Source organism: Lutra lutra, chromosome 2 (genome assembly GCF_902655055.1).
Source record: "Lutra lutra chromosome 2, mLutLut1.2, whole genome shotgun sequence".
In the NCBI taxonomy this organism is placed as follows: domain Eukaryota; kingdom Metazoa; phylum Chordata; class Mammalia; order Carnivora; family Mustelidae; genus Lutra; species Lutra lutra.
In genome coordinates, this window is record NC_062279.1 from 16,254,067 (window position 1) to 16,270,366 (window position 16,300).

Sequence of the window (16,300 nt, forward strand, 5' to 3'; positions counted from 1 at the left end):
ATTGGTTGATTCTTTCTCATTCTACCCATACTCTAAAGTGTTAACGCGTGTTTCGCACTCTCCACGTATCCTTCCGTAGCGTACTTAGAAACGAGTTCTCCCGTGTCCGAGAAAACGCGTCACAATAAACACCTGCGGCCACGGTCAATCTAGGCAGTGCGGAGCGTGCGGAGGCGCTTCGCAGGGTGGCGTCGCGCGCAGGAGTTCGTAGGACGTGGCTCGCGGCCCCTGTGTCTCCTGCGGCTGAGTTAACGCGGATCCGACCTCAGACGACCTGGTGTCGGCTGTCGGACGGGGTGTCCTTCTGAGAGGTGACTTGGTCCTCGGTGCCGCAGGGTGTTGTCCTTTAGATGCGTCCCTACTCAGAGCCTGTTTCCTTAATGGGAAATCATTTTCCTGTCTCTTCAGTTCTCCGCCCCTCTTCCACCGCCCCCTCCCCTCAGCGCTTGAAGCTCAAGGGACCTTGCGGAAGTCAACTTGTGGTACACTTCTTTATGCGCTCGCCGGATTAGGTTGTAAGCAACCTGGGGCCAGGAACCATGCCCTTTGAAATGTTTTCCTAGCTTCTGTCCGCGAGCTTTGCCCAGAGGAGGGGTTTGCGAAGTGTTTGTTGAATGAACGAACGATTCTGTAAATGTGGATCAGGAAGAGTTAAGCAGTGGGAAAATTCAAGGCGGGAACTTCTTTCCTTTCCTTTCCCCCTCTGTGGCTCTCTGGCTCGTGTGCCAGGCGCTGCGCAGACGCTGGAAACACTGGGGTAAGGAAGAACCAGACTCTCCCCGGTGCCTGCCTTCGTGGAGCCAACAGTTGAGTGGGGGAAAACAGCTGTTGATTAAAGGGTTCCCACACGTTGTACGTGAACTCATAACCTGTTAGATAAACCATGGCGAGGGCTTGGGAAGGAAAGTACATGATAGATAATTAAAGAAGTGATCAATGAGCTACACAACCCGAAGGATCAGTGTTAGCTGGGGGAACTAAAGGAGTCAGCACGGTGAAGTACTCGCAGGAAGCGAAACAGCAGGTGCCATGGTCCTGTGGCTGCAATGAGCCTTATCTGAGAATTGAAAGAAGTCAGATGGAGCCCAGGTACCAGGGAGTGGGGCCCCCCATGGTGACAAATGTGGGTGATAGCGGACTTTGCGAACCATTTAAAGGATTTGAGTCCATGAAACAGCACAGGAAACCCTTGTGGTTGGGCAGTGGGATGGAGCTTTGAAACAAGGCGCAAATGAAAGCGGTACATCCCTACTGACTGACGTTTGCTTTTAAAACAGACCTGATCAGGGGAAGAGGAGGAATGGGGGTGTGGGGGGGGGGATGGAAGCATATCTTCTTATGCTTTTGTTTAAACAGGAATCTCGCGGCCTTGATATTACCCGTTAGCAATGTTGATGCTCAGATGAGCCACAGTTGCCTGTGAACACACAGGCAAGTGTGTTTAGTGTCACTGAAATTCAAGATCAAAGGGCCTTACCGAGGATTATAAATTGGGAAGCATAAACCGTGTCTGTTTTATTCAGTAATGTAAGCCCAGTGCATCTAGTTGGTACTTAAAAAAATATTATGGGAGTGCCCTGGTGGCTCACTCTTGATCTCATCTCAGGTCTTGATCCCAGGGTAGTGCATTCAAGCTCCCCCTTTGGGGCTCCACACTAGATGTGGAGACCATTTAAAAAATAATATATATTTAAAAATGTAATAATGTATATAAACATATTTATATACATACATTCATAAATAAAAATATATTTAAAAATATATAATGATGAAATGGAAGCAAATATTCCTTAGCTCTTGGTTTTCCTTTCCAGAACCTGTTTAATTAAAAAACGTCTAAATAAATACTTGAATGTTTAATGTGGTATTTCAGAAGGAAATTCACAATTGCAGTTTGCCCTTTAACAAATACTCTTAATTCATTGTGGATTATCATTTGTTTTGTTTTATCTTGCCTAGACAATTGTCCTTTCCCATCCATCCCCGTTGTGAACTAATTTTGCCAGTGACACATTTCTTGTATTCATTTGAAGTTGAGAAAAGAACTATAGGGTAACACATAATGACTGTATGTGTTGTGGATTCTGAAAAACTGTTGTAATTTCCAACATGAGAGAGAACGCAGTATGTTTAAATCATTTGCTCTAAACTGAAAGCGTCCTCTCCCCTTATGTAATTTTTAAATATACTTTGAACTTCTCAGAAGAAAGATGTTTTTTACAAAGTATTTGTACTATACCATGCAGTAACAGTTTTATCATTTACAACAGATGAATGGCAATGTGACAGATGCTGTCATACACATTTGTTCCTATTTGTGGATACATCACCCAGAGAATCCAGGGGAGGGTTCATGGTCATAATTTTGAATGCTATTATTCCCCTTTAGTCCCACAAAGTAGATTCGTTCCCTACATAGTTTAGGACCATTGTTTTACAGTGCATGCTAATTCCCAGACTGCAAGTAATTTGGACTGAAATTTAATAATTGCCTTTCTCCTGAACTTTTTTTCCTGTATTTTTCAACATAAAGTAGGATTTTGCTATAAAAGAAATAACCATAGTGAACCCTCTGAAGCTGTCAATATAGAGAATACCACCACAAGAAGGAACCATGCCTGTGGAAGGAGGGAAAACGGATATGGAGAGGATTGGCCTCTTCAGTGAGATGGAATATGTTACTGTTGGTGATAAATATGTGTCATCGTTTAATCGTAAGTATATCTGGTTTTCTTTACAGCCTAACAGTGGGTATTTACTATATGAAATTTGGGGTTTAATATTCTTAAATGGTATTTTTAAATGTTCTGTATTTTAGAGCATTAAGTTTAAAGTTGAATAAAATTGTAAAATTTCTTTTTTTAAATTTTTTATTGTTTTTTTAAAGATTTTTATTTATTTGACAGACAGAGATCACAAGTAGGCAGAGAGGCAGGCAGAGAGCGAGGGGGAAGCAGGCTCCCTGCTGAGCAGAGAGCCCAATGCTGGGCTGGATCCTAGGACCCTGGGATCATGACCTGAGCCGAAGGCAGAGGCTTAACCCACTGAGCCACCCAGGCGCCCCAAAATTGTAAAATTTCAATAGAGTTAAGAGAGAACTTAATTTTTAAGATCAGGAAGCTCCTTTCACTGGGATACCCTTCCTTGGTATAGTCTCTGTCCTAGGTAATTTTACTTCTTTCTGAAGGTGCAGAATAATTTGTTTTTAGCTTATGGTTTCTCAGATGGGACACTATTATGCAAGCGGCATTTACATTTGCATGCCAAAAGGCCATACATGACTTACTTTCCTGAAAAGTAAAATACTAAGTGAATAGCTAAGGGATTTTTAGAAAAGTCATAAATAATAAAGAGCTAAAGTAAATAAACATTTTAAATGACTTAGTTAAATTTTTGGTTATTCAGTGACTCCTTTGTTACAAAAAGAATACACTGACATGAAACATCTCCAAGATATATTGTTAAATAAAAAAAAAATCAAGGTGCAGAATTGTTTATTATATATTATACTAAGCATCAAAGATGGAAAAGTAAATGAAAATATCCATGGGGACATGTTTAAACATTCTCTGGAAAACAAAATACCATGATTTCCTGTGGGAGAGGAACTGGATGTACGAGTGTGGGAGGAAAATTTATTGTAAAAACATGTTATTGGATTTGGAACCATGTGAATATATTACCTTTTCAAAAATTTCAATTAAAAAACCAGTGATACAAACTCATATTTAAATAACTTGCTGATTCAAGGATTGTTTGCACTTAAAAAAATTTTTCATATTACGGAAGGACTTCCCAAATTGAGGGCTCCTAGATCTAAATTTTAAAAGAAGCTCTAAATGTAAATAAATAAGGCTTTTTAAAAAAAAGGCTGTTATAAAAACAGCCTTTTAAAAATATTGCTGGGCTACTACTATTTTGTTGTATAAATATATCACATTTATTTATTTGCCCTCCTGTTGATGCACATTTGAGTAGTTTTTTTTTAATATTATGAATGAAACAGCTATGAAAATTCTTGTTCACGTCTTTTAGTGAGTATAAACCTCATGTGTGTTGAGTATGTATCCAGGAGGGGAATTGTCTCAGTTTGAGTATGGAACACCTTTCCATTCAACCTAAACCCCCCCGCCCCCCGCCCCCAACAAGTACTTACTGATAATCTCACACAGTGTTTTCTAGTTTATGGATGGGGAAACATTGGATTAAATTATTTTCAGCTCTAAAATTCAGAGTCTATAACCAGGACCTAATTAATAAAATGATTTAATGGAAACCTCTTAGGTCTTACTGTGAATGTACTCTAACACGGGCTTTCAGTGAACTTTTCGAGACCGCATTTAGAGCTCAAAACTCACTGGGCCCAATCCCACAGTTTGAAACTTTTCTCAGTTATTTTTCATGTTCTTTAATTATTAGTGAGCTCAAAATTATGATATTCCTAATTTATTTTTAAAGGACCTTTTAATGAGGCTGCAAGCAAAAATAAACAGATGCTACCTGGGGGATCCAAAGAAATGTCGAATCTCCAGGCTGGTTATTTTGATCCCCATTTTGTAAGGATATTTGAAGGTGAAGGCTATGTAAGTCTGAACCAAGTGAGGAGACGGCATATGATGGAAGAAGCAAAAAAAAATCTAGGCAAAGCCTTCCTCCCTAGTAGTGGAGATAAAAAGCCGTAAGTGTTTGGGGAAAAGTCATAAATATGTCTCCTGTCCCTTTCTTTACTCTAGTTCAAATTGTGTATTATTCTGGAGGACTTAAGAAGTATGATTCACTTTTTAAACTTTTAAACTTGTCTTGGAGGTGGAGACAGTTATAAGTTATATTGAGTGATACAGTTGACGGGTAGCTCTGATTAAGGAGATCCTCATCTCATTAGATTTTTGATTATGTCATTGCTCTCTATTAGTTCATGTAATAAAAGCCAGCTAAATAATGCAAATACATTTGTTTCAAAACCTTGAAAAAACTACCTTGGGTCATCTGTGCCCTTTACTCTTTTTTTTTTTTTTTTGCTTTGTAAAAACCTTTAAAATGTATACATAAAAATGATAAAATTAAGAGAAGCCTTTTTTTGATAAAGAAGATAATTTATGAAGACGTTATTTAAAAATCATGGTGAAGATACATGCATGGAGTTTAACAGTATTTTAGTTGTGACAGTTGTCAATGTGAAGGTCCATTTTTTTCTTACCTTTAAACCACTAAACAAAGAAAATCATGTAGTCTGGTGTATCGTATTATATAGCTAAGCTTTATGATATGACATTAATGCACATTCTGTAATGTCTGTAGAATTTGTGGTGAGGATTGGTTGAAGGCCAATTTTGTGCTTAATTGTCCTATTTTTTTGAGGTTAGTAAAGCTGTAATCTTATGAATTAATGGAAACTATTTTCACTTCCTAGAGATTATGAAATTTTGTTTATATGGAATATTTAAAATAAGCATAAAAAATAAAAATGTTATCTCACCTGAAAATTTGTGACTTTGGAAAATGGGGGAAATTAAAAACTAAAAACGTTGGTTGCTTTTTTCTTTCCAAAGTTAGGCAAGTCAGTTCCGTTGCATATATTTTGTTCCTTTTTCAGTCATTTTTTAAATAAATTGTGATCAGATATGTATAACACAAAATTTGCTATATTAATTTGCCTTCTTTTTAAAAAACTGTATTTAAGATGTGGTTTAGGAAGCTACTATGGCACATTAGGTGGTCCCGTGCCATTCTTCAGTGCACAGTCAAAACCCAGAGAAAAATATGAGGCACCTGGAAAGAATTTATACACAAACCCAGGAAAGAAAGGAACTGGATATGGGTAAGATGTTTTTCATACTTTCATATAATTTGTTTTGAACTTAAATTGAAATTTCTGAATCCTAAAATCACCATTACTTAATTTCCTTCCTTAGCTATGCAAATATTACCATTGGTAAGCAGTTTTCACACTCTGCTGATTTCTACGATGCACCGAAACTAAATTATAAGGTAAAATAATCTATTTTTAACTTTCTTCAATCTTTCTTAGTTGACCTAGAGAACTCATTTGTGATCTAATTATGCATTGTTTTATTTTATCGGTGTTTGTTTTACTAGGGCAATGGTAGACTGATACTTATGATTTGTGATAATTTTACCTTTTTGATATTGGATATCCATGTCTTGCTATATATCTTCTCACTCTTCCCAGGATGAGCTTTTTTATCTCCTGGTATAGTTTACCACATCTACCTTATATCTCTCTCAACTAGCTATGAGACTTCAGTTAACTTGGCCTGATCAGCCTATTTTGAGTAAAAGAGCCATGTCCCAACCTTTAGCCATATTCCCACCACACCCTAGTATCTTGTGGCTAATGCAGTAGTGGCAGTACCTGTGGCCTAGTCGAGCCATTACAATCAATGAATGCAGGAGTGATAGGGAGAAAGGAGAAGGTCAAAGGTAGAGAATGGATGAATACCTACAGAAAAGAGAGAGTGTTGGGATGGGAGGAAAGTACTCTAATGATAGAAATAAAAGCTAAATGTACTGGTATATGCCTCTACACTCATTTTATATAATATTTGACTTTGAATGAAACATAGTCACTTATATAGACAAAGCCTACATGGGAATGAGTAGGGGAAACCTTATAAATTTTGGAGCAGTATCAACATAATTTAACAATTTCAATATAACTTAGAGGAAACTGTCATTAATGAAAAGTCAAATTCTTTTGGACATTAAACAATAGAACTTAAATGGCAACATTTTATTAGTTTTTTTGTTGTTGTTTTAGGCATGCAGTCTTCAATAATTTTTCTGTGGTGACTTTAAGCAGCAGTAGGGCCACGAGATAGAAGGATAGTGGCCATTTTTGCAAAGGGGTGTGTCCAAATCCAGGAAAAGTTTTCTATTAAATTGGGCAGAAACCTTGGTCATTTAACAAGCATCTTTGTTGCTATGTATGGATTATCACAAAATTATGTATAAACTACTTTTCATCTGTAGGAATAGTAATAACACATATAAATGTACACAAGGCAGTTTTATCAGTGACTCAATAGTCTTTTAAGATTTTATTTATGTATTTGAGAGAGAGACAGCACGAACTGGGGGAGGGGGAAGGGATAAGCAGCCTCCCCACTGAGCAGGGAGCCCAACTCAGGACTCGATCCCAGGTCCCTGGGATCATGACCTGAGCCGAAAGCAGTCACCTAACTGATTGAGCCCCTCGGGCGCCCCAGTAATTAGTCTTTTATCCTAAACTTTATGTGCATAAAATACTTTTCTCTCCTAATAGTAAAGTTCTGTTCTTATTTTCAGAACTTATTATTTATAAGTCAGAAATTTTATATATTTTTTTTAGAATTTTAAAGAGATTACCCTGTTGCACTCTTGCTTGTTTCTGACAAGAAATCTGCTGTCATGCTGATTTTTGTTCTTCTGTATGTACTTACTGTCCTCCCTTCTTTGGCTACTTTTAAGATTTGTATGTTACTCGTTTGAGTAATTTGATTATGATGTGCTTTGGTAGTGTTTTCATCTTGCTTTTTGTTCTTGGAGTTTATTGAGCTTCTTGGATTTGTGGGTTTATAGTTTTCATCAAAGTTGGAATATTTTCAGCTATTATTTCTTCAGTTATTTTTTCTGTTCTTTTATCTTTCTCTTCTCTCTCAGGGACCCCTATTACATATGCATTAGATCTCTTGAAATTGTCCCACAGATTATCAGTGCTCTGTTTGCTTTTTTTGTTTGTTTTACTTCTCTTTGTCCTTTTCTGTATTTCATTTTGAATTGTTTCTTTTTCTATGTCCTTCAGGTCACTAATCTATTCTTCTGCAAGATCCGGTATGCTTTCATATGTGTATTTCTAATCTCACACGTTGTGTTTTTGCTCTCCAGAAGTTCTACTTCATTGTTTTTTTTTTTTAATATATCTTACATGTCTCTATAATTAGTATACAGTTTGATTATTGTTTCTATTTCCTTTTCTGTTAATTCTAACATCTATGTCAGTTCTTGGTTAATTTTGAATTACTGGTTTTTCTTCCTTGAGGTCATATTTTTCTACTTTGTATTATTAGTGATTTTTGATTGGCTGTCAGGCACTGTGACATTTACTTTGTTGAGTGCTGTATATTTTCTTATATTATAAAAATTCTTGGACTTTGTTCTGGGATGCAGTGAAATGACTTGGAAACCATTGGATTTTTTTCCGGTCTCACTTAAGATTTGTTAGGTGGGATAGGAGCAATGCTCAATCTAGGGCTAATTATCCCTGCTACTGAGGTCACCCCTTTCTGCGTGCTCTACCCTGGGCCCTAGCAGCCATGTTTTCCAGTATAGCTGATGGAACCAGAACTGTTGCCAGCCCTGTGGTAAGAGCCAGGCACTGTTACCTCTAGTCTTTTAAGGTAGTTATTTTTTTTGCCTTTGAGTAGTTTACTCATATATAATTTTTTAAAAGATTTTATTTATGTATTTGACAGACAGGGATCACAAGTAGGCAGAGAGGCAGGCAGAGAGAGAGAGAGAGGAGGAAGCAGACTGCCCACTGAGCAGAGAGCCTGATGTGGGACTCGATCCCAGGACCCTGAGATCATGACCTGAGCTGAAGGCAGAGGCTTAACCCACTGAGTCACCCAGGCACCCCCTATTTACTCACATATATGTGCTGATTTGTACTCAACTGAATACTGTAGGGCAGGGGTTGGTAAAACAAACACAATATTCTAGCAAAAGGTGATCTTTTAAAACATTGCTTTATGGTACCTGCATCAGCATCACCTGGGGTGACTGACAAAACTACAGATTTGAGGATCATCTAGCAGACCAAGAGGATCAGAAATCTCTGAGAGAAGAGCTTGTAATTTGTATTTTAAATAAATTATCAAGAATTTCCTATGAAAACTAAAATTTGAGAAACACTGCCCAAAAGAATAAATTGAATGGTTATCCTTACCACTGTGGTGTGGAAGAGGTGGTATCTTTTGTATCATAGAAACAAAACATAACAAATCAATGTTTTAAAGTGAACCTAGCAGTATATATTTTAAAAATCTACATGCTTGTTTTAAAATATAAAAGAAAAATTTAACTGTTACTTCTAATTTGAATCATTTGTTACATAATTTCAAACTCTGATTTACAGAAGGAGAATGAAGAACACCACCGTTTAGTTAAAGGAACACCTTTCAAGTTAAACCTTTACCCAAGGGAATATTTTGATACCAATCCTTATTCGTTTGAGAAAACTTTACCACCCATTAAAAAAACAGAGAAGAAAGAATTACTTTCACAGCCCTTTAAGCCCTCTTCTCCAGGTAAAAAGGTAAGTTAAAAAATTTTTAATTAGAAATTATTACACATTATAAAGAACTGTTGCTTCTTTCTGTCAAATCATTTTATTCGCCATGTAAATAACAAACTTCTGTCTATTATTCACATTGTTATTACGCACAGTAAGAATTATGAAATTTATTTTAACAAAATTATGAAAAGTCACAAAGCCTGGCTAGTATAGGGAATAATGGAGTTCTTGAAATAATTACTTATGACTTTAGGTGTATTTTAGTTTACAATGAATTTTCTCAGTGCCTCTCTAGATCTTAGGCATAGTTATTTACAAAACCATGAAAATCTAGACCATCTTTTAGTTTGTGAAATGGTGATTAAAATGAATTCTTTCCTACTCTGCTGAGGTTTACAAGTGTGAGTAAAAATAAAAATGCTTCTTATAGTTTACAAACCTTAGTATTCTGTACATTGCCTGTTCATTTTCCCTGCAGATTTTCTACTGGGATATTTGTCTTTTTCGTATTGATTTATAAGATCTTTTAATGTGTTAATGATATTTTGTCATTTGTGTTGAAAGTATTTTTTTTTAGTCCTGAATCTTTGACTTCATTTATGGTATTTTGTGCTATTCAGAAATTTGGTAATTTGATGTGGTCAAATTTATCAATTCTTTGTGCTGAGTTTTATGTCATTCTCAGAATCACTTTCCTTACCACCAATATTATAGAAATATACATTTTTTATTCCTTCTATTAGTGTTACACTTTTGCATTTAAATCTTCATTTGAAATATGTTTTGACATGAGCAAGGTAAGGATTCAGGTTTCGTCTTTCTCAGAATCCAGGGTTTCTTTTTTCCCCTCAGAGATTTTATTCATTTATTTGAGAGGGAAAGAGTGTGTGCAAGTGGAGGGAGGGCCAGAGGGACAGGGAAAGCAGACTTCTTGCTGAGCAGGGAGCTGGGCTTGATTTCAGGACCTTGGGATCATGACCTGAGCTGAAGGCAGACGCTTAACCGCTTAACTTACTGAGCCACGCAGGCGCCCCTCAAAACCCAGTTTTTAAGGCAGGGGGAAACTTTGGGGGAGGATGTGCTCTGTATCTTGATTGCAGTCATGGTTTCAAGGGTATATACAACTCTCAAAAGTCATAGAATTGTAACTTTAAATGGGTAGTTTACTGTACGTGAATTAGACTTCAAGAAAATTGGTTTTTTAAAAAGACAATAGTTCCTAATATCATTGATAGAATAATTTTTAATACCACTGCTTTGAAATGGCACCCTTGTCAAGTGAAAATTCCCATTTTTCCCTTTAATTTCCATTTTGTTTGATGTTTATTTCTACCTATACCAAGCTACTTTTAATTACTATTACATTTTGATTTGGGATGGTCTAGTTTCTTCTTGCTACTCTTTAAAAAAATTACATTGGCTATTCTCCCACATTTACTCTCTAGAACTTTGAGGTTATTTTCTAAAGCTTTGGGGAGAAAGAAGATGTTTGGTATTTTGCTCAAAAGTTAAATCTTCAGATTTTTGGATGTATTAGCATATTTATGATTTGAATCTTCTCATCTAGAAATAAACTACTTATAAAAACCTTTAGTTACCTTGTAGAATTCTATATTTTACTTCATACAGGTTTATATACCCTATATTTTATTGTATTTTAAGGCTCTAGTCAACAGGTTTTTTTCCCATCATATATTCCCTTATGTAATTTATCTTTATAAAAACATTTGATAATTGGCTATTTCATTAAGTTTTCTTATGTTCTAGTGGGTATTACTTGATTCTCTTTAGATTTTCAGATATATGATTACATTATCTACAAATAATTTTGCTCCCTCCTTTCCAGTATTTATAGCTCTTTTTTTTTTTTTTAAAGATTTTATTTATTTACTTGACAGAGAGAAATCACAAGTAGGCAGAGAGGCAGGCAGAGAGAGGAGGAAGCAGGCTCCCTGCTGAGCAGAAAGCCCGATGTGGGGCCTGAACCCAGGACCTGGGATCATGACCTGAGCCGAAGGCAGCGGCTTAACCCACTGAGCCACCCAGGCGCCCCCAGTATTTATAGCTCTTAAGTCATGTTCTTGTCCAATAGTTTAGGTTAGCAGTGGTGGCCATCCTTTGCCTTACTCTTGAATTTACTGAATTACTTGAATTTTTTCTAGTGTTTCATATTTGTAGATGCCAAAAATAGGGATAAATCAGGAATATAATTAGAATTATATTGAATGTTTTGGTGTAATCTACTTAGACTATTTTTTTCTCTCTTTGACTTGTTATAAGGTGAATAATAATAACAGATTTCTTGGGATGAATTCCACTTAGCCATGTTGTATTAATCTTGAAGTGTACTAGTTTATTTTATTTGTTAATATTTTAAGTATTTTTGCATCAATAACTTTAAGTATAACTGGTCTGTCCTTTTTTTTTGTATGCTTTGATCTATTTTGTTATGAGTAGATGTTAACATAGATTCAAAACAATCTATGTGTCCTCAAGTGGAAAACTTGAAATATTACAATTTTATCTTTTAACTTAATTTTCATGTATATTTGGCTCAGATACTGTAAGATAAAGAATGCCTACTTAAATGGGTTATTATGATTCTGTAGAGTTTTCTTAGTAGCTATATATAATAAAAAGATTAAAATTGTGGCAAATCAGCTTAAAAAGTCAAGGAAATTATTTCTTTTATGCACAGGTCAAAAAATAATTTTGATTGACTTCTCTCAGTAGACTATAAAAAAAGTATAAAAGAGATCACATTTTTCTCTCCCTTTCTGTTTCTATGTACTATTCCTTATTTTTTAAAGTTCTTATTTTTTGTATCTTTTTCATCATTGACTAATATTTAGTAAACTAATGTTATGTCAGCCTCCCAATTGGACAGATCTTACCTTTGGCCTCTTCTCTGAGCATCCTCTGGTTCTGAACCCCCAGCTCCTTTCTGTATCAAAATATATTTGACCTAAGTCTTATTCCCTCAGTAATAGGTTCACTTCTTAACTAGATGATAGCCTGGTCTGGTAAACTCTTACTAAAATATTAATACTTGACAGGAGTTTGGAATATTACCTTTTTGTAAACATTTGCATTTTAATGGAGAACTCTTGGAAATTACAGTGTCTTGCCCCATAAAATTGGTGGCAGGGAGACTGCTGGTATTTGAACAGTACAGGCAAACTTAGTTTTTTTGGGCTTTGCTTTACTGTGCTTCACAGATACTGTGTTTTTTTTTTTTTTTTTTTTTTTTTTTAACAAATTGCAGGTTTGTGGCAATCCTGTTTTGAGCAAGTCTCTTGACACCATTTTCCCAACAGTATTTGCTTACTTTGTGTCTCTGTGTCACATTTTAATACTTCTTGCAGTATTTTGAACTTCTTTACTATTAGTATATTTGTTATGGTAATCTGTGATCAATGTGATCTTTGTTGTTACTATTGTCATTGTTTGGGGTGGGGTAACTGGAATACCACCTATGTAAGATGGTGAACTTAACTGATCAATGTTGTGTGTTCTGACTGCTCCATGGACTGGCCATTCTCCCTTGGGATTCCCCCTTCCCCGAGAACCAGCAATATTGAGATTCGGCCAATTAATAACCCTGCAATAGTGTTCATGTGAAAGGAGGAGTTGCATGTGTCACTTATTTATTTATTTATTTTTTTTGGAGAGGGAGAAAGAGACAGAGTTGGAGAGAGAAGGGACAGAGGAGAGGGAGGGAGAAATCTCAAGCAGACTTTCTGCTGAGTGCAGAGCCCTATGAGGGGCTCAATCTCACAAACCTGAGATCATGGCCTGAGCCAAAATCAAGAGTCGGAAGCTTAATGGACAGAGCCACCCAGGTGCCCTGCATGTCTCACTTTAAATCACATGCTAGAAATGATTAAGACATATTAAAAGCAGAGATAGGCTGAAAGGCTAGGAGTGTTGTGCCAAACAGTTACTCAAGTTGTGAATGTAAAGGAACAGTTCTTGAAGGAAATTAAAAGTGCTACTCCAGGGCGCCTGGGTGGCTCAGTGGGTTAAAGCCTCTGCCTTCGGCTCAGGTCATGATCTCAGGGTCCTGGGATTGAATCCCGCATCAGGCTCTCTGCTCAGCAGGGAGCCTGCTTCCCTTCCTCTCTCTCTGCCTGCCTCTCTGCCTACTTGTGATCTCTCTCTGTCAAATAAATAAATAACATCTTTTCAAAAAAATGTGCTACTCCAGGACACATAAATGATAAGCAAAACCAGCTTCTTGCTGATGGAGAAAGTTTTAGTGGTTAGAAGATCAAGGCTGCCTCAACATTTCCTTATGTCAAAGCAAGGCCCCACCTCTCTTCTTTGAAGGCTGAGAGAAGTAAAGAAGCTGCAGAGGAAAAGTTGAAGCTAGCTGAAGTTGGTCCAGGAGGTTTAAGGAAGGAAGCATCTCCGTAACTTATTAAAAGTGTAAGGTGAAGGGGCGCCTGGGTGGCTCAGTGGGTTAAGCCTCTGCCTTCGGCTCAGGTCATGATCTCGGGGTCCTGGGATCGAGCCCCATATCGGGCTCTCTGCTCCGCGGGGGGCCTGCTTCCTCCTCTCTCTCTGCCTACTTGTGATCTCTGTCTGTCAAAAAAAAAAAAAAAAAAGTGTAAGGTGAAGCAACAAGTGCTGATACAGCTACAGCAAGTTACAGCTAAGAGGACCTAGCTAAGAGAATTCATGATGGTGGCTACACTCAGCAACAGATTTTTAAGGTAGATGAGACAGCCTTTTATTGGAAGAAGATACCATCTATGACTTCAAGAGCTGGAGAGGAGAGTTCACTGCCTGGCTTCAAAGCTACAAAGGACAGGCTGTCTCTCTTGTTAGGGGCTAACGCAGCTGGTGGCTTTAAGTTGAATCCAGTGCCCACTTACCATAACCAAAATTGTAGGGCCCTTAAGAATTATGATGAATCAACTCTGTCTGTGTTCTGTAAAGGGAACAACAAAGCCTGGATGACAGCACATTTGTTTATGACAGGGTTTACTGAATATTTTAAGGCTACAGTTGAGACCTACTGCTCAAAAAAGAAAAAAAAAAGATTCAAACTATTACTGGTTATTGACAATACCTCTGGTCACCCAAGAGTGATGGCGATATACAATGAGATTTGTTGTTTTCATGCTTGTTAACACATCTATTCAGCAGCCCATGGATCATGGAATAAATTCAACTTTCAAGTCTTATGATTTAAGAAATACATATCATAAGGCTATAGCTGTCGTAGATAGTGACTCCTCTGATGGATCTGGGCAAAGTCACTTGAAAGCCTTCTGGAAAGGATTCACCATTCTAGATGCTATTAAGAATATCGATAATTCATGGGAAGAGGTCAAAATATCAACATTAACAGTCCAGAAGTTGATTCCAACCCTCATAGATGACTTTGAGGGGTTCAGACTTTAGGGGAGGAAGGAACTGCAGATGTGGTAGAAACAGCAAGAAAACTGGAATCAGAAGAGGAGTCCAGAGATGGGACTGAACTGCTACCATCTCATAATCAAAGTTTAATGGATGAGGGGTTGCTTCTTATGTCTGAACAAAGAAAGTGGTTTCTTAAGATGGCATCTACTCCTGATGAAGATGCTGTGAGGATTGTTGAAATGACAGCAAAGGATCTAGAATATGACATCAACTTAGTTGATAAAGCAGCAGGAGGGTTTGAGAGGAGAGACTCTGCTGTGGGTAAGACATTGTCAAACAGATTGCATGTTACAGGGAAATCATTCATGAGAGGAAGAGTCAGTCAATATGGCAAACTTGACTGTCTTTTTTTTTTTTTTAATTTTTTTTTATTTTTTCAGCATAACAGTATTCATTATTTTTGCACCACACCCAGTGCTCCATGCAATCCGTGCCCTCTACAATACCCACCACCTGGTGCCCCCAACCTCCCACCCCCCACCCCTTCAAAATTCTCAGATCGTTTTTCAGAGTCCATAGTCTCTCATGGTTCACCTCCCCTTCCAATTTCCCTCAACTCCCTTCTCCTCTCCATCTCCCCTTTGACTGTCTTACTTTAAGAAATTCCCACAGTCACACTCACCTTCAGCAGTCACCACCTGGTCAGTAAGCAACCACTAGCATCAAGGCAAGAACTTCCATTGGCAAAAAAGAATGATTCGCCGAAAGCTCAAATGACATTTAGTATTTTTTGCTTTTAGCAGTAAAGCATTTTTAAATTAAGGTATGTGCATTGTTCTTTTTGACACAATGCTATACACAGTTAATAGATTGTAGCATAGTGTAAATATAACTTTAAAGGTACTGGGAAACCAAAAAAATCATTTAACCTGCTTTTTGTGATATTCACATCATTGCAGTTGTCTTGAACTGAACCCGCAGTATCTCCGAGGTATGTCTGTATAGACAACTTTCTTTAAATGTAAAACCAACTCTGTAGACAATACACAAATATATTTGAACTTCCTCAAAATCTAATTTTGTTAGAAGCAGTTTACAAAACTACATTAGATTGTCTCATTTTTATTTGTAGGCTGGTGGAATGAAAGCAGGAACGTTTGACCCTTACCCTTCACATTCTGCTGACCCTTATGTGGTTAAATTGGCAACCCAGATTTCCAGCAAAGATGCTAAGATTTTCCACCCACCGGGTGGACCAAAGAGCAGACCGATTGAAAGTATAATGACTTTGAATGTCAAAAGGTAGTAATATGTTATCTTAGCCTGTAAACTAAGAAAAATTGTTTTTGACTTTTTGATCCCTAATATCTCTTATTTATACATACTTTAAACAATGACATATCTGGGTGTCTTTGAATATCTCGGCTCCTTTTATGTAGAAGCTCTCCCTTGTAGAAGTTTTCTCCCATATTCTGAAATTTCTAATTGAAAATGCCCAATTTATCTGTATAAACTATTCTTTTCATGATTTTTTTTTTAAAGATTTTATTTATTTATTTGTCAGGGACAGAGGGAGAGAGAGCGAGCGAGCACAGGCAGACAGAAAGGCAGGCAGAGGCAGAGGGAGAAGCAGGTTCCCTG

General features: G+C 37.1%; 1 protein-coding gene and 1 long non-coding RNA gene across 12 annotated transcripts in view; one reads left to right on the plus strand and one right to left on the minus strand.

The window, feature by feature from the left end:
* Window positions 1-65: 65 nt before the first annotated feature.
* The window catches only part of C2H4orf47 (chromosome 2 C4orf47 homolog), a 71,020-nt gene continuing 54,785 nt past the window's right edge, over window positions 66-16,300 (plus strand). For 2 of the 11 annotated variants that reach the window (XM_047715144.1, XM_047715141.1), the window contains exons 1-6: window positions 66-1,089; window positions 2,534-2,714; window positions 4,459-4,678; window positions 5,681-5,818; window positions 5,913-5,988; window positions 9,134-9,313. In XM_047715144.1, the coding sequence (XP_047571100.1) occupies window positions 2,615-2,714; window positions 4,459-4,678; window positions 5,681-5,818; window positions 5,913-5,988; window positions 9,134-9,313 (714 nt within the window). In that variant the 5' untranslated portion in view covers window positions 66-1,089; window positions 2,534-2,614. Of the gene's footprint in view, window positions 1,090-2,533; window positions 2,715-4,458; window positions 4,679-5,680; window positions 5,819-5,912; window positions 5,989-9,133; window positions 9,314-15,791; window positions 15,962-16,300 lie in introns of all 11 variants that reach the window. The other 9 variants (XM_047715128.1, XM_047715117.1, XM_047715118.1 and 6 more) reach the window with 9 other exon arrangements.
* Window positions 14,855-15,400, minus strand: LOC125091574 (uncharacterized). Its single transcript, XR_007124683.1, has 2 exons — window positions 15,306-15,400; window positions 14,855-15,063 (listed from the first exon to the last, which is right to left on the minus strand). It is a non-coding gene; the product is annotated as an uncharacterized LOC125091574 (long non-coding RNA).